At 54.4% G+C, this 23688-nt stretch overlaps 1 protein-coding gene across 2 annotated transcripts in view; it reads right to left on the bottom strand.

Moving 5' to 3' along the window:
- The window catches only part of PTPRU (protein tyrosine phosphatase receptor type U), a 277217-nt gene that overhangs the window by 70720 nt on the left and 182809 nt on the right, over window positions 1–23688 (bottom strand). For both annotated transcript variants that reach the window (XM_044998066.1, XM_044998067.1), the window contains exons 11-14: window positions 23309–23411; window positions 18943–19216; window positions 13809–13845; window positions 6202–6340 (exon numbers count right to left, since the gene is read on the bottom strand). In XM_044998066.1, the coding sequence (XP_044854001.1) occupies window positions 6202–6340; window positions 13809–13845; window positions 18943–19216; window positions 23309–23411 (553 nt within the window). The remainder of the gene's footprint in view (window positions 1–6201; window positions 6341–13808; window positions 13846–18942; window positions 19217–23308; window positions 23412–23688) is intronic.

The raw sequence follows: 23688 nt of genomic DNA on the forward strand, positions 1-23688 counted from the left end.
AACAAACTCCTTGTGTGGCCAAAGCAAGTAGCTTCGCCGCTCTGTGCCTCCGTTTCCCCATCTGCAAAATGGGGGTAATTTATTGATCCTAACAGATACATCCCTGCTCCGCAGGGGGGCTGTGAGGGTAGATTCTGTAATGCCTCAGGGTGCTCAGAAACTACAGGGATTGTAAGGAGGCAGACAGGCACCTAAGCAGATAGACAGGTAAAGATCCAGGGCTGTTTGTGTCTGGGGTTCTGTTAATTAACTGACATAGGACCCACCAGCCACACCCGAATACCCCTAACGGCCAAAGCTCACTGGGAACCGTGTGGACTCTTTGAAGAAGGCAGGGCTGGCTGAGCCGCGGGGAATGCTGCCACGGCACTTCGGACGGCAGCGTTCGCTGGCACGCTCTGGCTGGCTTCTCGGTAGGCACGAAGCCCATTCCTTGCGAGCCAAGCGCGGCTGTGGGCTTGTTCCAGCGGAGCCGCAGCAGAGTCACTGCCAACTGCAGCGGCTCAGTGGGATGTGGGGAAATATCCCTTTGTCTGCCAAGCCCTGCAGGACTGCAAAGACAGCGACAGCCACCCAGAGGTGCAGAGATAATGGGATTGCTGAGGGGGGCAGGGGAAATCCTCAGACACCCCCTTTGCCCCCTCCCCATTTAGTGTCAGGATGGGATCAGGCCCCAGATCCTTCCCAGCATAGGTCAAATGCAGCTCCCTCCAGAGCCCACACACGCTGCCCTGAGTGGGGAGAAGGTCACCCCAGGCGCCCTCCCAGCACCTGCCGGCTCTGGGAGACGGGGATACGCTCACGACCCAGGCTTGGGTTCCAAGCAGCTCAGGCCCAGTGCACTTGCACGAGGCCGGAGAACAGCACCAGCAATGGCTGTGAGCCTGGCTCGTCCCCAGAGTCAGATGCATTTGGAGATTCAGGTCCGAGGGGCCAGCCTGGCCCATGATAAACCTGAGTCCAGGCCACACGAAGTTCAGAGCCCAACCCAAATCCCCGGGAGCTTTGGGTTTTGTTTTCGTTGGAGGCATTCTTAGGTGCTCCCAAACTTTAGTGGATTCTTCTGCGTGCCCTTCCCTGCCAGGCAGGTCAGCATCGTATCCCCACCCTACAGGTGGGGAAACTGAGGCACAAAGCGGCACTATGACCTGCCCCAGGGCCATGGTCTGGGAACAGAACCCAAATCTCTGGGCATCCAGTCTTGTGTCTGCCCTGTATGCCCATCCCCCTCTCTGGGCTCTGTTGTAAGTTTCTCTCTCCTTATAACAGCTGGCGGCTTTACCTGAATTATTATATGGGGGGGGGGCTATTCTTATCCAATTAAGAAAGCGCCTCATTTGGAGGCTGTTCATGGATTTGTTCCATGGGATCTGCCCGATACACTGTGTGTCACACCACTCGCTCCCAGCCCCCTCGGAAACCACATGCACCATCTCCGGGGGCGTATCCTGGCGAGGGTGGGAAGGAGAATTTCAATCAGTAAAGAAAGGGACACGTTCCAGTTCCTTCTGCAGAGCACCGTGCATCCCAGGCTTGGGCCTGGCCGTTTGGGACTCATCCCACGAGTCCCCTGCATGGGAGTTCAACTCTCTTACCAAGTCTCACAGGGTCTGTCTATTGTGCAGTCACGCAGTGTGATTGCAACTCATGTAGACATCCCAACCTCCGGTTCCGGAGCAGTGAAGCCACATCAGCATGGCTTGCCTGCCCCGAACCCTGGGTAATTACTCACGAGGCTGCTGCAGCTTCACGGATGCAGGACCAGAGCTAGCTAGATGAAAGCTCGCTCGGGGATGTCTCCGTGAGCTGCATTCACACCCCGGGAATGCAGCGCAGACATCCCCCAAGACTCGATGCAGCCACTTTGTCACACTATAAAGAACGAGAGACAGGGACAGAGAGCGCGATTTCATGGGCTGATTTGCAAAATTCAAAATCAATTTTTTTTTTTAAAAAGCCAGCAGACGCTGAGAAGTGATTAAACCTCTGCATCGCGGAGTGGCAGTCTGAGAAACAAAACCGAGTCGGCATTGGAATGAAACTGTCCACCGGATCTTCTCTTACTGTGCCTTTTTACTTAGAGAGAGAGAGAGAGTGTGTGTGAGTGAGTGTGAGTGAGTGAGTGTGTGTGTGTGTGTGTGTGCAGAGGGTAATGGGCAGAGGGTAAAACTCCGAGTAACGAGAAGAAATCAAGCAAAGGATAATTAGGGACAGTGTCAAGAGAGAGTTAGTGAGCTCCCACAGGGTGGGATAGACACCGAAGGGAAGTGGTGGAAGCACCATTGCCTGGATCACTGGAGACAAGACAGGACAAAGCCCTGGAGAACACAGTGAGGGGAGTAGAGCCAGCCACTGGCACTGGTCTGGATCAGACTCCGTGGGTTCCTCCGCCTCTGATCGTTTGGATTCCATGTGATAAAAGTTCCGTCTACACTGCAGTCAGAGGGGTGGGGGCAGCATGTGTAGACACACCCGAGCTAGCTCGGATCTAGCTAGCCCCGATAGCAGCAGCAGTGAAACCACGGCAGCACAGGCTGTCCAAACCCACCCAGAATCCAGGGGACATACCCGAGCGCCTGCCCTGCTGCTGAGGCTTCACTGCCGTTGTTATTGGCACTAGCTAGAGCAAAGCTGGCTCGGGTGCGTCCACACGGGCTGCAGTCACACCTCTGATGGCGGCATCAACAGACCCGTACGCACAAGAAGCCCCGTGCTCAGGTTGCGAGGCTCCATTTAGGCACCTCAAACAGCACTTAGCCCCCAAGTTTGAAAATGTGACACTCCAGACTCCATGACTTTGCGCTCCCAAACCACCAACTCCATGGACCGTGCCCGGCTCGGCACGTCTGTGTTCTCCAGTTACGCTCCGGTCTCTTTCCTACCAAAGCAGATCGAGGCCAAGACCTCAGGCTGCAGGAGACTCTGAATACAGAGATTCTGCCCTGCCTTGCCCCTGCCCAATGCTCCAAGGGGCCGCCGGCCCGCTCCAGCGGCTGTGCAGAAGATCCTGTGGTTGGTTTAGTGACCCTGCATGGGCTGGGAGTCTCCCTTCACTGAGGCCCTCCTGCCCCTGCTGCCGGCTCCAGAACACAAGACCCTGTTTTCCCCTCCCGGATTAGGGACACCTGAGCGCTGGCAGTGAACTGATGCCCCCGGGGTAGGCGACCGAAGGCTGTCGGGCTATCACTGCGTCTCCGTTCACCTTCCACCTCACAAGCACACAGAAGTGCTAGCTGCAGGGCGGGTGCCATTGGCTGCCTGCCGTCTGGGCGTGCAGGTGGACACTGCTGATAGGTGCTGGGAAACCCACTGGCTCTGGGGAGAGCAAGCTCTTTATGGCTCTGAGCAGCCCCTTGGTGCTAACGGGGTTCTCTCTCTGCTTTGGCCTTAAAGAAGATCAAGGCTAAAGGATTAACTGATGGAGACTAACCGTTGATGTGGTTGCTGCGTCTGCCAGCTGTCTGACATCCCTGTTCCACGCATGCTAATGCCCCTTCCCTTTCTGTATAATTATTTACAAAGAGCAGGATGTGCACATAAACCCATCCGCTTCCCGACTGCTCCGGAAAGTGAGCAAACTCCTTCCCCTCACCTCCCCGCCCGCGGGCTTGAGGGCCCTTCGCGCCGCAATCAGCACCTACCGCCCCCACCACAGTCTGGCTCTTGCTCGGAGTGAATGAAAATTCCACCCGCCGAAGGACCCTGCTGGGAGCAGCAGCTGCTCCCTTGCGGCTCCTTGACACGCAGCAGCCGCAGCAGAGCGAAAACGCCACTCCCAAGGCCAAGCGGAAACCCCTCCCTGGGTGAAGCTCCGGAGGGGGGTCCTTTTCACGCCGCTGATTTCTTGTGTGGCTAAGAAAAGGTCAGGAACTCTTGCTGCTGGGAATTATACTGCTCTAGCCAAGGACACGGGGGAACATGCTAGATGTGGCCCCACAGGCACGTGCGCTCTCTCATTACATGTCAGGCTGGTTAGGAATCTCCTAGCATCCCTCTGCCATCCTGCCTGTTTGCCCGGGGTGGGAGCTCATGGAATTCTAACTCTTTATGATACAGACAAATCGCCAAGTGGGAGATCTGACACAAACACTGTCCTCCTCCTCCTCCACTGCCCTTCCTTGCAATCCCTTTCCCCCCGGGGATGGTGGTTCGGGGGTGAGGAAGGCTGCCAGAGCCCCAAGCCTCCTCCAACACCCGCTCACGCAGAACAGGTCAGATACTACAGAGCCTAGCGCAGTACGAATCCCAGCAGAGGTGACATCCCGATACAAACTCGGGGCCTCGGCTTCCTCCGTTCCCCTTCCTGCCCCATGGTGCCCACGGGGCCTTGGCCTCTCAGCCGAGACCTCTGGCTGCCTGGAACCACTATCTGCAACGTCTCGCTGGGCTACGGCTCAGCCCCTGGGCGTCCCAGTGAAGACGGGGGACCTCAGCCCTGTCATCGGGGAGCGATGTTACGAGATCGTGACCTCTCGATATGGCTTTACAGTCAACGTGGCATCTTCTTTATGGCCGAGTCCCAACCTTTTGGAGAGACCATGGGGTAGGGCCAGCTGAGAGCTTTGGGGTGACAGAGATGGGGACCCTGACTTGCCCTCTGTGCGCTTTGCAAAGCCAGCAATGAGGAACGACATTAATAATCCACCCCCAGTAACCAGACTCACCGTCCCTTCCTCTAACCACAGTACAACGCTGCCTCGCTGCGAGCAGGGGCATGGTTTTCCCCACTCTCAGGATGTGTCTACACTGCAATCAGAGGCCTGGCTGCAGCATGTGTGGACATATGGGGGCTGGCTTTGATCTAGCGCCAATAACAACAGCGGCAAGGCTACATCAGGACGAGCTAGCTGCCTGAATATATACCCCGGGGCCTGGGCTGCTGAGGCTTCACTGCTAGCGTTACTGGTGCTAGCTAGACCAAAGCTAGCTCGGGTCGCTCTCAGAGAGCGCTCCTGTGGGCAGCGGCTCGTCATGGACCCTGCAGCCCGGACTGGGGGGGAAGGAGGTCGGTGTCTATCACTGTCTGTTTCATGTATATTGCATTAGTTAGCGGCCTCCTCTGCCCTTTATGGAACATTGCCTCCTAGGCAAAGGAGCCGTTAGCAGCAGGCTTTCTGCCAGCAGCCCGCTGGGGGGATGCCAGGGACAGGGCACAGATCAGCCCTGTCGTGGCAGAGCATGCTGGAGAGAAGCAGCTAACGTGGGGCATTGGGGGGGGCAGGCGCTCCAGTGTGCTGGGTTATTGCTGCCATGCCAGCTACTAATGGAACGACTTTGCTGGTTCTCAGGTCTCATCCCACGGGCCAGGCTTAGCCATCCAGAAACCTAAGGGGAGCGGCGAAAGGGTGGAGAGAAAAGGGATTGCCTGAAGCGGCAGCAAAGAGGGGGACCAACTCCCAGCGTTTCCCGTCCCCTGGGGGAAGCGGATCCTGCCCTGGGCAGGGTGCAATGGGGCTGCACAGCACGCTCAGGGCACGGGCGCCGGCACTAGGCTCTCGCTCCTTTCTGGCTGGACGTCGCTCTCACGGGTTTATTTGGTGTCACCATCTGGTTTTTTCAATGCGCAGGGCGGACAATGGGGAATCAGACCCCCCGAGACTGTCGAATACCCCCTAGGCACCTAGGTTAGCCTCTGACACAGTCACAAAACACCCTGCCACTGGCCCGCTCAGCCCACTCCCCCGAGCCTCTACAATCCTCCTTGAAGGAAGCAGTGCCCAAGCCCGGACCTTGCTGTGAAATCTTACCCAGCACGTCTCTGCGACAGCTTAAATCCGAGCCTTGTGGGACACACTGACCCAATCTGCTCAGGAGAGGATCAAAACTGGGCAGCGGGGGACGGGGCTGCAGGCCGGGAGAGAGGAGAATGGGCAGATCTGGGGGGGGAGCGGCTGGAGTGGGAGGCAGGCCGGCCAGAGGAGAGGTGCACCAGGTAGCTGCCGTGGGGCACAACTGCAGGAGCAGGGGGCGGCGGGGCAGGACCGAGGGGCGTCGCGGAGCTGGGGGTGAGAGCAGAAGGGGATTTGCAGAGGAGGCTGAGCCCAGTTGCAGGAGTGGATTTCGGTCCCCTCCCCACCGCTGCCTCTGCCTGATGCGGCTGACGTTCACCCAGGAAAGGGAGAGGAGCCGTGCTGGGGGGGAGTGGAAGGGCCCCGGGGGTGAGGCGCCAGCCCGGGGATGAGGAGACAGCGATTTCCTTACCCTTTCCGGATGACGACAATGATCGCTCCAAGGAGGATAATCAAGACAACCAGCCCCCCGGCACAAATGCCCAGGATCAGGCCCATCTCCTCCGAGTGCTGGGACACCTCCAGGGGACGCTTGCTCTCTTTGCAGGCAGCTGGAGGGGGGAAAAGCGCAGAGGAGAGGGTCAGAAATCAGCTCCCACCTACTCTCTTGACAGCTGGTTTTGGCAGATCCCTCCTCCCCCCACGCAAAAACTCCGCCACGTGCACACAGACAGCATGTGCGGACATACACAACACACCTCTCCCACCCCCACGCACAGCCAAAAGCTCTCCCACACACGCATATACAACACAACCTCACCCACATGCAAAAACTCCCCCTGTGCAGATTTTATGTGCAAATGTACACGTGTGTGCACGTACACACACACAAAACCTCTCACATACGCACACAGGTAACGTGGGTGCGCGCACGCACACAGAACGGCTGCTGCCTACGGCTTGGGAGCTGGGATCCAGAGGGGGCGGGCTGAGCACCTTTTGTAGCCAATAACGGAGCAGAAGGAATCTGGAGCCTGCCCCTGAGCTGAGGGTGCATCTCGCCAGCGCTGTCCTACACGAGGCACATCAAACAGCCCGTCCTCCCCCATTATTCGGAGCGGAGCTGTGAACGGACGCCTCATTGCCAGAGAAGGAAACGTGCTCGTGACAGCGGACGCCTGTTTAATGTTCTAGCAAACAAGTTGATTTAACCCCACGTTGTCTGATGTTCCGATCCAAACAAACCATCAAGGAAGTAACCCCAACAAACTATCAAATAGCCGATTATTGTCAGAGAGACGCTACTGCTCCTCCTCTCTTCGCCCTGCTAAGCCCATCACTGTCCCCACAAATTAATTCATTGCCCGCAATCATGCAGCTGTTGTGTTAATTTTGTAGAACTGCTCTGTCTCCTCTGTGGATCGATCACAGAGCCGGGGCACTCAGAGTCTTTGCTTCTTGGGCAGAGTCGGCTCACTGGGATTGGTCAACTGAATCACATGGCATTGTTCCTGTTCCCAGATGGATGAACATGGAAGCACTTTGGGTGCAAAGTCCCAGGCATGCAGCTTTAAGGTTTGTGTTCTGCAAATGCTCTTGTGCATCTCTGAAGTTTGTTCTCAATGAGTGTCTGTGCTGGGAAAGCTCCGGTGCTTGGACATTAACTGAAAGCAAATGTGGACATGGCCAAACTCCTGGCACTTAAATCCCAGGGGGAGGGGCATCTTAGCGATACCTAAACTAGATAAGATCAAATAAATGGATTGGGTGGATGGGTCAAGTGGATGGATTATTTAGGAGCATAGATTGGGTGGAGGAGTTTTGTGAATAGATAAGGTGGACAGGTTGGGTGGAGGAATCAGGTGATCAGACAGATGAACTGGGCAGATGACTTGGTTGGATGGATGAAGTGGATGGATTAGATGGATGGGTTGCATGGTAGGATTAGGTCGATGGTTTGGATAGATGAGTTGGATGGATGGATTAGACAGATTTGGTTTGGATAGATGAGTTGGGTGGATGGGATGGATAGATGGGTTGGATGGATGGTTGGGTAGATGGGTTGCGTGGATGGGCTGGATAGGCGGGTTGGGTGGATGGGCTGGATAGGCGGGTCGGGTTATTGGTTGCATAGATGGGTCAGGTGGATGGGTTGGGTGGATGGGCTGGATAGGTGGGTTGGGTGGATGGGCTGGATAGGCGGGCTGGGTGGATGGGCTGGATAGACGGGTCGGGTTATTGGTTGAGTAGATGGGTCAGGTGGATGGGTTGGGTGGATGGGCTGGATAGGCGGGTTGGGTGGATGGGCTGGATAGGCGGGCTGGGTGGATGGGCTGGATAGGCGGGTCGGGTGGATGGGCTGGATAGGCGGGTCGGGTTATTGGTTGCATAGATGGGTCAGGTGGATGGGTTGGGTGAATGGGCTGTATAGGTGGGTCGGGTGGATGGGCTGTATAGGCGGGTCGGGTTATTGGTTGGGTAGATGGGTCAGGTGGATGGGCTGGGTGGATGGGCTGTATAGGCGGGTTAGGTGGATGGGCTGGATAGAAGGGTCGGGTTATTGGTTGGGTAGATGGGTCAGGTGAATGGGTTGGGTGGATGGCCTGGCTAGGCGGGTTGGGTGGATGGCCTGGATAGGCGGGTTGGGTGGATGGCCTGGATAGAAGGGTCGGGTTATTGGTTGGGTAGATGGGTCAGGTGGATGGGTTGAGTGAATGGACTGGATAGGTGGGTTGAGTGGATGGGCAGGATAGGCAGGTTGGGTGGATGGGCTGGAGAGGCAGGTTGGGTGGATGGGCTGGATAGGCGGGTTGGGTTATTGGTTGCGTAGATGGGTCAGGTGGATGGGTTGGGTGGATGGGCTGGATAGATGGGTCAGGTGGATGGGTTGGGTGGATGGGCTGGATAGGTGGGTTGGGTGGATGGGCTGAATAGGCGGGTCGGGTTATTGGTTGCGTAGATGAGTCGGGTGGATGGGTTGGGTGGATGGGCTGGATAGATGGGTCAGGTGGATGGGTTGGGTGGATGGGCTGGATAGGTGGGTTGGGTGGATGGGCTGAATAGGCGGGTCGGGTTATTGGTTGTGTAGATGAGTCAGGTGGATGGGTTGGGTGGATGGGCTGGATAGGTAGGTTGGGTGAACGGGCTGGACAGGCGGGTTGGGTGGATGGGCTGGATAGGCGGGTCGGGTTATTGGTTGGGTAGATGGGTCAGGTGGATGGGTTGGGTGAACGGGCTGGACAGGCGGGTTGGGTGGATGGGCTGGATAGGTGGTTCGGGTTATTGGTTGGGTAGATGGGTCAGGTGGATGGGTTGGGTGAACGGGCTGGACAGGCGGGTTGGGTGGATGGGCTGGATAGGTGGGTTGGGTGGATGGGCTGGACAGGCGGGTTGGGTGGATGGGCTGGATAGGTGGGTCGGGTTATTGGTTGGGTAGATGGGTCAGGTGGATGGGTTGGGTGAACGGGCTGGACAGGCGGGTTGGGTGGATGGGCTGGACAGGCGGGTCGGGTTATTGGTTGGGTAGATGGGTCAGGTGGATGGGCTGGACAGGCAGGCTGAATGAGTTGCTAAGGTGTATGAGTCAGACGGAGGGATCGGTCGAGGGATCAGGTATCTGCAGACGGTTTTTCTGCAGCATTCGCCCATCTTCCCATCCCCCGTTGTCCCTGACGTGGAGGCATTCCCTGCATTTTGGCTATTGGCAGCTCCCATCACTTCATTTGAACTTTCCTCTCTCAGCCTATAACTCCCGGAAGTTTTTTCTCTCCAGTCCCCCTTGTCTGGACAGACCCAGTGGCACTTCAGCCACTGCAGCCTCCTCTGACGTAGCTCTCACACCACATGGAGAGTGCGAGGCAGGGCCAGGACGCTCCCTGCTGTCTTTTCCCGGTGATGCTGGGGGTGTAACCTCCATGATGCATCACTCTCTGGCCCGGCCCTGGGGTGCTTTGCTTCTGCTCTGCGGAGGACTGCTGGCCGCACTCTCCCTCCTCCCCCTCGCTTAGTGTGGTTTAAAAGGAGGCTATCAACGTTACCAGGCCAGCAAACTGGCCCTGCCAGGATCACGGGCAGAGCCGGGGTACATGCACGTAAGGCCCCCTTCGCGCCCTTCCTGCGGGGGGCCCATCAGTGCCGGCACTTCAGAGCCTGGTCCAGGAAGCACTGCTCTGTGCAGCTCATAGAATCATAGAATCTCAGGGTTGGAAGGGACCTCAGGAGGTATCTAGTCCAATCCCCTGCTCAGAGCAGGACCAAACCCAACTAAATCATCCCAGCCAGGGCTTTGTCAAGCCTGACCTTAAAAACCTCTAAGGAAGGAGATTCCACCACCTCCCTAGGGAACCCATTCCAGTGCTTCACCACCCTCCTAGTGAAAAAGTTTTTCCTAATATCCAACCTAAACCTCCCCCTCTGCAACTTGAGACCATTACTCCTTGTTCTGTCATCTTCTACCACTGAGAACAGTCTAGATCCAGCCTCTTTGGAACCCCCTTTCAGGTAGTTGAAAGCAGCTATCAAATCCCCCCTCATTCTTCTCTTCTGCAGACTAAACAATCCCAGTTCCCTCAGCCTCTCCTCATAAGTCATGTGCTCCAGCCCCCTAATCATTTTTGTTGCCCTCCGCTGGACTCTCTCCAATTTATCCACATCCTTCTTGTAGTGTGGGGCCCAAAACTGGACACAGTACTCCAAATGAGGCCTCACCAGTGCTGAGTAGAGGGGAATGATCACATCCCTTGATCTGCTGGAAATGCCCCTACTTATACAACCCAAAATCCCATTAGCCTTCTTGGCAACAAGGGCACACTGCTGACTCATATTCAGCTTTTCGTCCACCGTAACCCCTAGGTCCTTTTCTGCAGAACTGCTGCCCAGCCATTCGGTCCCTAGTCTGTAGCAGTGCATGGGATTCTTCCGTCCTAAGTGCAGGACTCTGCACTTGTCCTTGTTAAACCTCATCATGGCGAATTTCGCCTCCTTCCCACGCTTGCACCAAGCGGCGTTCTTAAGCCATGAGAAGGATGCGAATGTGCAGAGCGGGGGCGTCCCTGCACGATGAGCCCATGGAGCAGCAATAAGCACCAGACGGCCGCGTCTTGCTCTCCCGGGGAGCGGTTGCCTCCAGATGCCTCTTCCAGCTGAATCAATGTCAGGCCTGCGTGCGACCCCCCACTCTCCCCACCACCACAGCCCACTCCAGTGCTGTCACCCGGGACGGTTTGCCTGCTGTGCATCTAATGAGGGTTTAACGCCTGCCTCTTATCGGGATGATTGCATTTTCATTGCACTTCCATGGCTCCCGCCACGCCTTGGCAGGGGCAGAGGGTGCCGTACAAACACAGTTATAAGGATGAGGAGGATTATTAATAAACCGTTATGAAGCAGGCAGCCAAAGTGGAGGCAGGGGAATAGCGCCCCGCCCCTGGATACGGTTATAAGTCAGCCTGTAAATCGAGTCTCATTGAGAACACTACCTGAGAGCGCTGCTCACGGAGACTGAATACAGGACTAAGCACAACGTGGGAACGGGGTGTCACTGCTGAGACTAATAACCCATCGCTGCTAATCCCCAGTCCCAGGCACTGTACTGTAGCCATCTCAGTTCCAGGAGCTGCCAGGATCAATGCCCAGGCAGTACGTCCCTCTCTGAGCCTGGGAGCTGCCTGTCCCCTGTCCCAGGCAGTACACCCCTCCTGAGCCCGGGAGCTGCCAGGATCAATGCCCAGGCAGTACGTCCCTCTCTGAACCTGGGAGCTGCCCGTCCCCTGTCCCAGGCAGTACACCCCTCCTGAGCCTGGGAGCTGCCAGGATCAATGCCCAGGCAGTACGTCCCTCTCTGAACCCAGGAGCTGCCAGGATCAATGCCCAGGCAGTACACCCCTCTCTGAACCCAGGAGCTGCCAGGATCAATGCCCAGGCAGTACACCCCTCTCTGAACCCAGGAGCTGCCAGGATCAATGCCCAGGCAGTACACCCCTCTCTGAACCCAGGAGCTGCCAGGATCAATGCCCAGGCAGTACACCCCTCTCTGAACCCAAGAGCTGCCAGGATCAATGCCCAGGCAGTACACCCCTCTCTGAGCCCGGGAGCTGCCAGGATCAATGCCCAGGCAGTACACCCCTCTCTGAGCCCGGGAGCTGCCAGGATCAATGCCCAGGCAGTACACCCCTCTCTGAGCCTGGGAGCTGCCCATCCCCTGTCCCAGGCAGTACACCCCTCCTGACCCCAGGAGCTGCCAGGATCAATGCCCAGGCAGTACACCCCTCCTGACCCCAGGAGCTGCCAGGATCAATGCCCAGGCAGTACACCCCTCTCTGAGCCCAGGAGCTGCCTGTCCCCAATACTAGGCAAGGGTACGTTCCCTGATCTCAGGAGCTGCTCCAATCCCAGCTACTAACCCCTCCCCCTTCAGACCCTCAACCCCAGGCACTAAACCTCTCCCCGATCCCAGCCGAGGCCGCAAACCCGGCCTCCCTCGGGCATCTCCCTCCCTGAGCCCAGGGGCTGAGCGCTCATGCGGGGTACCTCCTTTGCAGAGGCAGCGATGGGCACCACTGGTGGCTCCACCGCAGGGAGAACGGAGCGGGTAGGTTTTGTTCTCAGTGCCCCGGTGTTTATTCAGCAGAAAAAGAGGAGGAAAGAAAAACAGGGACGTGGTCTTGAGAAAAGAGGGAGGCCCCGGCATGGCTGATGGCTCCGTCCTCCCTTCGCCTGCCTAACGACCATCCGGCTCACGCTTCTCTCACTCTACGTACTGGCCCAGAACCCCCCATTCCCACTACAATCCCCACATGCCCGGCTGGCTGACCACGACTGGACGATAGCCCCAGGACATGCCATCTTCCCCAATGAATCCGCATCTCCCTCGCTGCCATAGCCAACCCAGACCTAACAAAGGGTCTTTCCTCCCATGGGCCAGGCCCACACATCCCACCCGAGGGCTAACCCCCTAGTCGCTGGCTGGATCTTAGCTCGTCTTTGCACTGTTCCACACCAAGCTATGAATCCCCCTGCTCCTTTTTTAATATGCTCCGCTAGCCGAAAGCACACGAATGCCCATTTTTCATTTCCCATCGAGCCAAGAGTTTAGCTTATTTTATTACATATTTTTCCCCTTCCTTGAATCCAATAGGGAGCCAAATGTATTAGCCGAGCACAAGGAATTTTATTAAATGCACGAGGCCCCAAAGTTCAATCCCCCTGAAAGAACAAAGCATTAAGTTATTTGTTGAAATTCCAAAAGCCAAAGAGCGAAGCTGAAATATTTCCCCAATCAATTTCACTCACAAGAGTGGCTCCCCAGCACTGCCAGCAACACAATTACCCTGGTTAATATCACCCCTGGACTATATCAATGCCAAACAAGTCCAGGGTTTATACCAGCCAAGATCAATTGCAATAGTCACAGCTTTAAAGGGATGGTGCCACGGTCAGAAGGCCTGAAATCTGACATGCTTGATTTTTGCTCCCCCACAAGACCCACATATCACTCCTTATATGATTTTTATTCCAAAACAAATGTTTTAATATGCTGCTTCAGAGGTGAAGCTTGGGCTTCAGGTTAGGGCACTTGCATGGGACTCAGAAGACCCTGCCACAGGCTTATTGCATGATCTTGGGCAAGTCACTTAAGCTCTCGATGCCTCGGCTCCCTGCCTTTGAAAAGGGGCTAATATACTTCCTTTCTGCCCCAGCTGATCTGTTTAGAGGAGACGCTCTTCACACGGGGTCTCTCACCCATTGCAATGGCGTCCTGATCTCGAGCAGGGCCACCGAGTGCTACCATAATAATTATTTTATTTTCAAAAATAACCACTGCCAGAAGCAAGAGCAACCCTACAATAATAAACCAGAATGCACATCCCTCATGATCAACCCTACAATAAGACACCAGAAATGCACAACCTAGCCTTCACAAGCAACCACACAACCACAAAGCATTCTTCACAGCCCGGAATTCAAGAGGAACCCTACAATAACAAACCAGTGTGTGGAGTCCCAACCTCAGTGCAACAAAGAAATAGAAAAGCCAATCTGCTGAGCACAAGTGATTGGGAGGTACAGTGGGAGTCTTACCTTTGCGGGCGATCCGAATGCAGTTCAGCCTGGTCTCCTGCAGAGAGAGAAAAGATTGGGAGGCTCAGAATCCAGCGGGGACATGAAAACGAATTCCTCTTCGATTGCTCTGCTTTTAACGGCGAAACTAGTTAAAACTTGGCCAGTCAGTCTGCTGAGCCTTTTCACAATGAAGCACTGGGTCCCTTTTCACACAAACCGTGGATATGCTGCTGGCTGACACACCTGGCATACTCTGTACCTATGACAGTGAGTGTCCCTGATATGCCAAGATGTCCGGTGTTTAATTGTCAATCCATCAGCCTCCCCTACATTATCCTCTCTGAGCCCAAGCGCAGGGAGTTCGACAATGCACTGAAGCCTCTAGCCCATGCAGAAGGAAAGCCCTGAACTGAGCCCCAGGGATGGGCTAGATGGGAGGGTCCCACTCTGATTTTAGTGACCGATCATCTGGGCTTCTGACCATCATTCAGTGGGAAATGGGATAGACTCATAGATGATCTGATGGTGACACTGGCACTGAGTCTAGACTCTGAATTCAACAGGGCAAAGAAGAACAGCCCTGGGCCAGCCTTTATTGGGGAGTTCTTATAATGGGGCTGGGTGGAAATGTTCTGTTGCGTGGAAAGATGGGTTTTCAACTGAACAAAATGTTTTGCAAAAAAGTGACCAATTCCTGTGGAAATCTTCAAATTTTTCACTAAAAAAAAAAACATCCCAAAACTGAAATATTTTGGCCCCAAACCAAAATATTTCAATTTGGAAACGCTGCTGTGGTGCCTCATGGGAGTTGTAGTTCTGTTGCCTCATGCGCCCATTCCCTTCCACGGGCACTGCTTCACAGCTGGACTACATCACCTAGGATGCAGCATGGCCATGGTGGACTGCCTCCATCCACGGTGTATCATGGGAGGTGTAGTCTGACCTGGGAGCCTGACCTATAGGTGAGAATGGAAGCATGAGGCACCTGAACTACAATTCCCATAAGGCATGGCAGTGGCATTTCCCAATCAAAATATTTCAGTTTTCTCCTGAAATATTTCAGTTTACCACCAGAATGTTTCCAGATTCAAATCTGTGCAGAAAAATCTAAAATTTTCATGGGGAAAAAACACCCATTTTCCAACCATCTGTACTTTACGGCTGCAAGGTGGTGTCTCTAGTCCCACTACAACCACCCTTCACAGTCATTGCTCAGCCATTCTCAGATGCCACCATGCCCAGACAATATCAGATCAGATTACAGGGACACTGTAATCCTTCCTCCTAAACCCCTCAGGCCTTCTAGCCTGCTGATCCCTGTTTTCACTCTTCTCTGAGCTCACTCCAGTTTGTCAAGCATTTTCTCCTGCAGATGAACTTCGTGTTGGTGAAATGCACTGGACTGACAGCCCAGGAGACTGAGGGCCAGGTTCTCAGCGGGTAAACATGGGCACAGCTTCACTGATGTCAATGGAGTCACACCAGCTTTAACCTCAGAACATGTACAGCATGGGCAGAGCAAAGCTTCCCACACGCTGTCCTACCCATGTGCCACAACCCAGACAGGGAGGACCAGCTTCTGAGGACGTGGGAGCAATTCAGACTCAGTGGTGCGGTGGTTGAGAAGAATCCCAGCTGGGATGCAGGATTTGCATCATGTCCAACTGCAGCTAGACTGAGACCACCATCTCCTTGCAGAGGGGCCGTGAGATGGTGACAACCATCAGCCCTGACCGAGCTGGGCTCGAGTGAACCAGAGAGGAGACTCTGCCTGTCCCCACGCTAACGACAGCCCAAGAAGTCGTGAAGGAATCCTCAGGAGGACAGAGTCGCACAGCCAGCAGCTTCCCCACAAGGAAGGCGGCTCTCAGCCACCCTCGAAACTTCTAGCCAGGAGAGCCGCATGCAGAGACGACTGGTGCCTGCCGATAGCGGGGGGAAGGGCAGAGTGAGGGCAACTGCCTTCAATGGTGCTACTGAGCATGTTCACTCCATGTGAGCATGCTCAGTACAAGCCAAGCAGCAAATCCAGTAGCGGGGCGGGGACATGCTGCCCCACATGCATCGCCTCTGGCCGCATGCACTAAGCCAGCTATCTGCCTGCACAGAGCCAGCACGTCCTTTGAGGGACCCTGTCACGGCAACTGCAGGCACCGGCCTCTCGGTCTCTGATAGTTCATTCACCCTGCAGGTAGGATGGGAGTCGCTGGAGCATGTGAAGAGGACCAAGGCCTCCCAAGGAAGCTCCAATCACTCCTGCTGGCTACTTGAAGGAAATTAGCTAAGAAGGAACAAAACCTCCGGTTCGTCAGATCTTATTTGCTTCTGCAGTGAAGCCTGGGCTCCCGAAGCATGGCCAAGCTTATGGCTCTCCCAGGTCAGCTCGGAACAACCTGCCAGGGGAGCTGCGGTGGCCACAAGCGAGAGGAGATGCTTGAGAGTCAGAGGCCTGGGTGGGGAGCTCCGCTTCTTTGCAGCTGTCAGGCGCTACCACCAGAACAAGCATCACTTCCCGCTGACGTGCACAGAATCCATGCTCCCAAACTCTGCCCTGCCCCATTCAGCAGCCAGCCCCAGGGAGTCCCGGTCTCCTCCAGGGCTGGAAGGAGGAAGGATCTGCAGATGACATGATGCAATTCTTAGCAGGGAGCTGCAGGCAAGAGGCTGCAGCATCAGCATCCAGGCAATCTGGATGGGTGGACTGGGCTGTTTAATGGCAGTTCAGCCTCCCAACCCTCCTCCCCGATAAGGATCACTCTCTGGACAGCTGTGCATACCAAGTTGCTGATCAGAGCTGTCCCAGTAAAGGGGACTACTTTAAACTGCCCTCCCAATGCCCTGTGAAAGCAGCATTATTATTCAGATCCACATTTTCAGTCCAAATTCGTGCCTCAGACGAGATCTCCAGGGAGCTCACGAACAATCACATTGTTACCTAAACAACATTCCCTCTAATGACAGAGCAGAGCCAGTCACTACAAAAAAAAAGAAAAAGCACTGGATTCTCCCGCTGATACTCACCTTGATCTTTTGGGGAATGAGGTGCTACTCAGATCGAGCGAGAGGGGAAAAATCTGACCTAGCTTTTTTGTTGTTGTGAAGTACCTTGAATGTAACCCTAAATAATCATTCATCTGATACAGGAAGCGCCATCTGGCCAACGTGATGATGCAGAGAAAGGTGGAGGGGACGCCGCTCCCATCTGAATGGATAGCAGGCTTTTTAAGAAGTTACAAAGCAAATCTTGGGATTTCCTACAATGTTGGGTGATTTAAAGTAATGAATGTAACCACTTGCAAACATCATCAACAAAAAATGTTGCTCTAGAACAGCTCTGAGGGACGTTTTCTTTCTGTTGTTGTCCTGGGCTCACCTGAGCTACCAGGGCATCTCATGGAACGACCTCATCCAGTCTTACGGCAAAGTCGTATTCAACTCAGCTTGGCCCACCTGGGTCTTACGCTCCACAAATTAAGCAAAATAGTCTTTTTTGACTCGACAAAAAGGTGCAGTCAGCGTTAGGTCTGGCCAGGCCAGGATTCCTGGGTTAAGCTTTTCACCCCATGCCAGCTTTATTCAGAATTGGCCCCTGGAAGAAGCAGCCAGCCCTTTTTATCCTGCCTGCTGGGCCCTGATTGGTTTCTGTCAGCTCCCAACCCTTCTAGCCGCTGGAGGACTGATACTCATTGGTTCTACCCGCAGCTGATCCTGGGTGGCCTTTCTAGGCAGTTCCTGGAGGATTAACTTGGTGCTCTTTTTCACCAAATGGACACTCTGTTTGGGTGGGGGGCGCCATAGTGGTGGGGGGCAGCAAACTTCTAGGACACCCCGTCACAATTGTTTCCCCCTTTATAAGTGACTTTATACGTACAGTACAACAGGATCCATAGGTGATTCTATTCTTTGCTGCATAGGTTCTTATACCACCCTTAGCCCGTAGCATCTGAGCCCCTCCCGGTTGCACAATAAGCCACGTGAGTAACATCTGTCCCAGGTAGGTCATTCGCTCTCCTCCTCTCCCCGGGGAGGAAGTGAGTGAGCAGTGGAGTCCTTCAGGACAACCGGAGTTATACGTGAGGCTTTGTAGGCAAGACAGGAATGAAACATGCAGTGCCAAAGCCGTCTGTGCATGACGCTGATGGAATTACACCTGCAGTGGCCTGAGCTTATTGGGTGTTATTGATATGACATTCCAGGGTGCGGTTTTCAAAGCTGCCAAGGGGATTTGGACACTCAGGCCTAGATCCTCAAAGCTATTTAGGCACCTAACTCCCATGGGGAGCTTGAAAAAATCTCAGTCCCAACCTCTAACCTGCTTGGACCCCAATTCTGCTATCTGATGCTCACAGCCCAACCCGTATAGAGTCTGCACGGAGTCCCTTTCATGTCAGTGCAACCTCCCTCTGGGCAAAGGATCCGCCCATGTGGATTAGATGTCAGGATCAGGGCCTTAGCCTGATTGAATCCAAGTTCTCTTGCCCGAATGTATCACTCCACTTCCCCTCGCCCGCTGGTGGCGGCAGGGTGAGGCCATGCACATACCTAAATAGGGAGTGACCCTGGTTCCAGTGAAGCCAGTGGCAAAACTCTCATTAATCTCAACGGGAGCATAATCAAACACACTGAGAAAATGATAAGGAAAGTTACCCCCCTAACAAACATACACTGGAGAGACAGGATCTCACCCAGGGATTGCTGAGACAACCAGGGTCTGACTCAGAGGCTGCTTCAGAGAAACAAATCCAAGAATCCAGCCCCCTTCCATTTTTGTTCTGTCTGGATTTTGATCTGCAGGCCACCTTCCCAAAGGGTGGTGAGCGCAAAACTTGGGAGCACAATGACCTCCGCTGGGAGTGCAACACATTTATTTGGACTTTGCAACTCTCCCCGAACATACAGTAAAACAACTTCAAATTGGTGCAACCAACTAAAACGCCTCCCTTGCAATGAGGAGGTGACTGGGCACAAAGGCTGAAGACGTAGTGGCTGACGCCCTTTGAAAATCTGATGTGGGATGTCTCCCATTCCCCACGCATCCCCCCGTGGTCCTTCCACCATCACCCGAGCGCAGGTGCCGGCATTCTTGGCAGTTCCCACTCAGGCACACCCTGGCACCAATCCCAGCCCGGGAGGCAGGCAGGCAGCTACTCACCCCTTTCAGGTTGCTCATGGCCTGGAAGTAGATGAGATACGCCTTCTTGGGCTCCAGCGGGGGGTTCCAGTACCCGCTGTACGTCTGGTTGTCCCCGACGGTGAAGGGCTTGGCTTCGGGGAGGCTGTTGGGAGGCAGCTCGGCTCCAAAGTAGTGCACGGAGCCCCGGGACACGGCGTCGTCAAAGGTCAGCGGCACCGGGAAGCAGTCCTGGCCCCCCAACTCCCGCTTGGTCTTCTTGGGCCGGTCTTCCTCCACGATGACTTGGTAGGTGCTGGACACGTGAGGCGGGGAGGGGGAAGGCAGAGACAAGAAAGGACGTGAGCCCGGAAGGAGTCTGGCTTTAAAATGAAGAACTGCCTCTCCCCTGTCTCATGGCAGTCCGGGGACCACACTCACAGCCCCCCGCCTCAGCCCGGGCGGTAGGAGAAAGGCAGCTTGTGGCTATAATGCACCCCGGGGACAGGCTCAGCCTGTAACTCCAGACTGGGGACCAAGCCGGTTAGCTGCAGCATGTGCATGCGAGTGGATTCGATTAAGGAGCTATTTCTATGCACCGAGCAGAGAAGGCGGAAGCACACACACTGATTATTTTTGTATCCATACGAAAGAAGAAATTTTATTGGATGTATTTAAAATGAACATTCATTTATGCAAATTCGTTGTGGCCACAGGGCACCTGGCATGTTGGCACTGAGCCCCTGGCAAAGCTAAGCCTGAGGACCCTGCCCTACTCCCCTGTAACTGGCTGGCAATGTTTGCCTGAGACTCCCCACAACTCTATTGGCGGTTGCTGATCCTGCTGGCAAAGGGTCAAATGGGTTCTGCTGACTCATTGAGGCAGGAGACTTGCCACCTCATCTGGATGTAAGGCAGGCGCTGAGGAGAGAGGATCTAGGGTGTGGGCTGAGCAGTCTTGAGGGAGGAGCTCTAAGAACAGGATTATGTTGATCTTTCTGTTATCTTACTCATTTCTTTGTTAATAAAACCAAGATCATAAACCCCAGGAAGAGAGTGAGTTTGGAGTCTACCTACTGTGAGGATCATGTTTCAGAACAGCTTGGGAAAGGCACCTGCTTGCACCACTGTCCTAAAAAAGCCACATTCCCACATGAAAAATCCAGGGAAGGAATCTGTCCAACTTGAGAAAACCTCTTGTGTGCAGAACAACCTCCAAGCCTGCTAAGTGCCTTCAAATCCGGCTCGCTCCCCTACAGGAAGGAATGCACTCTGGATATAATTAAAGGTGCCATCTCAGCTGATGTTTATTGCATTCTATATCCCTGTATTACCCAGGCCAGGTCACTAACAGCAGCATAGCGAGATGAGCTGAGTGACTGCAGTCTACGCGGGCAGATCTCTTGCACTCAGACATGTACAGCCCCCAGATCTATTAAAACCTCCTCTTTAATAACCCCTAAGCAGATCCAATCTTTTCCCTCCTGAGTGTGTGTTGTTGGGTAGGCAGAGGAAGATTAGGGGTTTGTGAGGCCCTGCGCCAGAGCAAGGGGGTGCCCCTCACCACCCCTTCCACCTGTAGTATCCCCTAACCCTCCCCCCACAGCACTCCTGCCAGGGAGCGGGGGAAGCCCCCGTACTCCGACCCCACTCCCCAACAGGCATGCCGGGCGGGCGGAGCGGGGTGGGGCGCAGAGGCACCCATTTTTCTGCCCTTCCCCCCGCATTGTCTGAGGCCCCTGGGCACAGGCCCCATTGGCCCAGTGGCTAGTCCTCCACTGGTTGTAGGTTTTAATGACCACATCCTGCTGCCAGAGCAAGGCCGTGGGGTTTGATGGGCAGGTGGGGCCTGGGTTACTGGTTTCCCTTGCAGAAATTCAGCACTGGTGGCACAGAGCAGGAAGATATGAGGAAGTGGGAAAGGAGTTTTTTGGCTCTGAATATATTGATATATTGGCAGAGTCTTCAGAGCTGATTCTGGATGGCTCATAACTCTGACAGTATTGCCAGCAGATCGAGGGATGTGATCATTCCCCTCTATTCGGCACTGGTGAGGCCTCATCTGGAGCACTGTGTCCAGGTTTGGGCCCCACACTACAAGAAGGATGTGGAAAAATTGGACAGAGTCCAGTGGAAGGCAACAAAAATTATTAGGGGGCTGGAGCACATGACTTATGAGGAGAGGCTGAGGGAACTGGGGTTATTTAGTCTGCAGAAGAGAAGAGTGAGGGGGGATTTGATAGCTGCTTTCAACTACCTGAAAGGGGGTTCCAAAGAGGACGGATCTAGACTGTTCTCAGTGGTACCAGATGACAGAACAAGGAGTAATGGTCTCAAGTTGCAGTGGGGGAGGTCTAGGTTGGATATTAGGAAACACTTTTTCACTAGGAGGGTGGTGAAGCACTGGAATGGGTCACCTAGGGAGGTGGTGGAATCTCCTTCCTTAGTGGTTTTTAAGGCCCGGCTTGACAAAGCCTGTATGGGGAGACTTTGGCAAACCAGTAAAGTGCCTGAAACCACTATGCCTTATTGTTAAAGACAGCCTAGTCAGCAAGCTGTTAAAAGCAAGTCTCAGCTTGACCAAGGCAGGAGAGGAGGAGGATTTAGGGTGCCACCGAGAAGGCAGCTTGACCCCGCGTCCTCCCTGATAAGAATTGTGTTAAATTTGCTGATACATGCATTTGAAAAGAGCAGGCTATACGCTCAGGAATGTCTATTGGGATCTCAAGGCTGCAGGCTCTGGAAAGACCCACACCTGGTTAATCAATAATCAGAAGGAACCTCTTGCTCGATCATTAAAACTGCTTACTTACCAAGGTTTCTTTAATTACCAATGTATAAATAAGGGGGAAAAGCTTGAGATAGGTGGAACTCGTTTCAGGATTGGTCTCTCCCTCTAGATGCATCTTGTGTTCCCACCGGCAGACGGGCTGCCGCTGTATCACTCGAAAGCCACATTCAGCTTTGGTAATTATCAAGGGTTGGGGGTGTTTTACTAATCTTGTTGAGGACGTGTCTAAGTGCTTGAGACTAGTAAAGTTTAGCTTTAAGTGAAAGCACTCTTGTGTTGTCCTGTTTGTGCCAGGCCAGCCATCCATGGGTCGGACGGCCGTGTCTCCCGATTTATTTCCTGACACCTCCTCGCACAGAGTAAAGTTACCAAGAGCTTTGGGTTGAAAGAACCCCGGGTAACAAGCCCTGGCAGGGATGATTTAGTTGGGGATTGGTCCTGCTTTGAGCAGGGGGTTGGACTAGATACCTCCTGAGGTCCCTTCCTGCCCTGAGATTCTAGGATTCTATGACATTCTGCTCACTGGGGGATCTTATAGGTTTCTGGATTCCGAGGCCAGAAAGGCCCATTGTGATCATCTCCTCTCACCTTCTGCAGAACACCGGCCAGAGGTGCCGACCCAGACATCAGCAGTACCAATGCCTCTGGGAAATAAGCAAAGCAAAGGGATTTGCCAGGCAGCATATCGCTCCCTGCTCCCTTCCCTGCACTGGTCACGGGGGGCACAGGCACCCCCAAGCCCAGTTTATATTAGCCACTGACGGCTAGTGTGTGCAGCCTGTATTTGGGGAACACTTACTCACTCGAGGAGCCCCACTGACACCAGCAAGACGGTTTGCGTGGTTCCAGTGTGAATACGGGTTGCGCTATCTCGCCTAGCTGGGCTATGAAGGATGGCGAACGCCCTTGGGCAGACAGCTTCAGACGGAACAGGACCAATCCCTGGACTCCATCTGGAACTCAAACCGAGCACCCGACAGCGGGGCAGAGCTCCTCTCCCAGCACCGCCAAGCTGGCCCATGGCATCTGGTGCGACTTAAAGTCCCGTTTTCAGGGCAATGCAGCTGAGGGATCAGAGTTACCTATGAGAAGGCTCCAAACCCTGAGCGGGCTCCCGTTAGCCAAACCTGTGGAGGCTCATCCCCCTGCAGCTGCAAAGCCTTAGAGCCAGCAGTTTCCAAAGCAAGGGGTGGACGGATGGACAGTGAACTGGGTGGATGGATGAGCCGAGAACAGTAAACAACAGAGCTCCCGCAGCGACCTCTCGACCCGAGCCAGGTGGTCACGGGACAGCACACCTGTTAATCCGCCCTCCTTAATTCGCAGACTCATGCACGCCTCGTGCTACTATGGCTAGGTGGCAAAGTCCTCTTTAATGGTCCGTGAATCCCGAAGCAAGAGAAAAGGCTATCAGTGGCCACAGGATTTTATAGGGACTTAATATAAAAGAAAGAAAAAAGAAGCTAGAAAGGGGAGAAAGGAGATTGCTCTGTGCTAGCTCGTGTGGACGCGGTGCCTTCTCTCAGGGTCAGGACCCAGGGCGCACACACAGCTCACACACAGGGAATGCACTTCCTTGCATACAAGAATCTAAGAGTCCTCTGGGTGGACCCCTACCTGATGGGGGCCCCTCTGCCCTGCGCCGGCCTCAGCAGCACCGTGATGGTGCTCTCCGACTCGCTCAGAGGCGACGGCATGTCCCCGTAGTCGAAGCTGGGAGCTGTAATGGAAGCAGAAGCAGGGATGACTATTTTTGCAGTGAGGTACCATCCCAAGAGGGCCGGCACAAGCTCTGACAGTTCCAGGGCCGTCCTAGGGAGAGGCTACCGGAAAGGCCAGTCTGGCATTAGGTGTTTGTCAGCTAAGCAGTACCAGCGCTCAATTTCCCACTGGATTTTACGAATGATATTTTTGCGCACTTGTAGCACTTTTCATCTGAGGATTTCAAAGCACTTTACTGGCTGAGTTTACCGTCCTCCTGTGCAGAGGATTATTAG

This window comes from Mauremys mutica, chromosome 23 (assembly GCF_020497125.1).
Source record: "Mauremys mutica isolate MM-2020 ecotype Southern chromosome 23, ASM2049712v1, whole genome shotgun sequence".
Classification (NCBI taxonomy): domain Eukaryota; kingdom Metazoa; phylum Chordata; order Testudines; family Geoemydidae; genus Mauremys; species Mauremys mutica.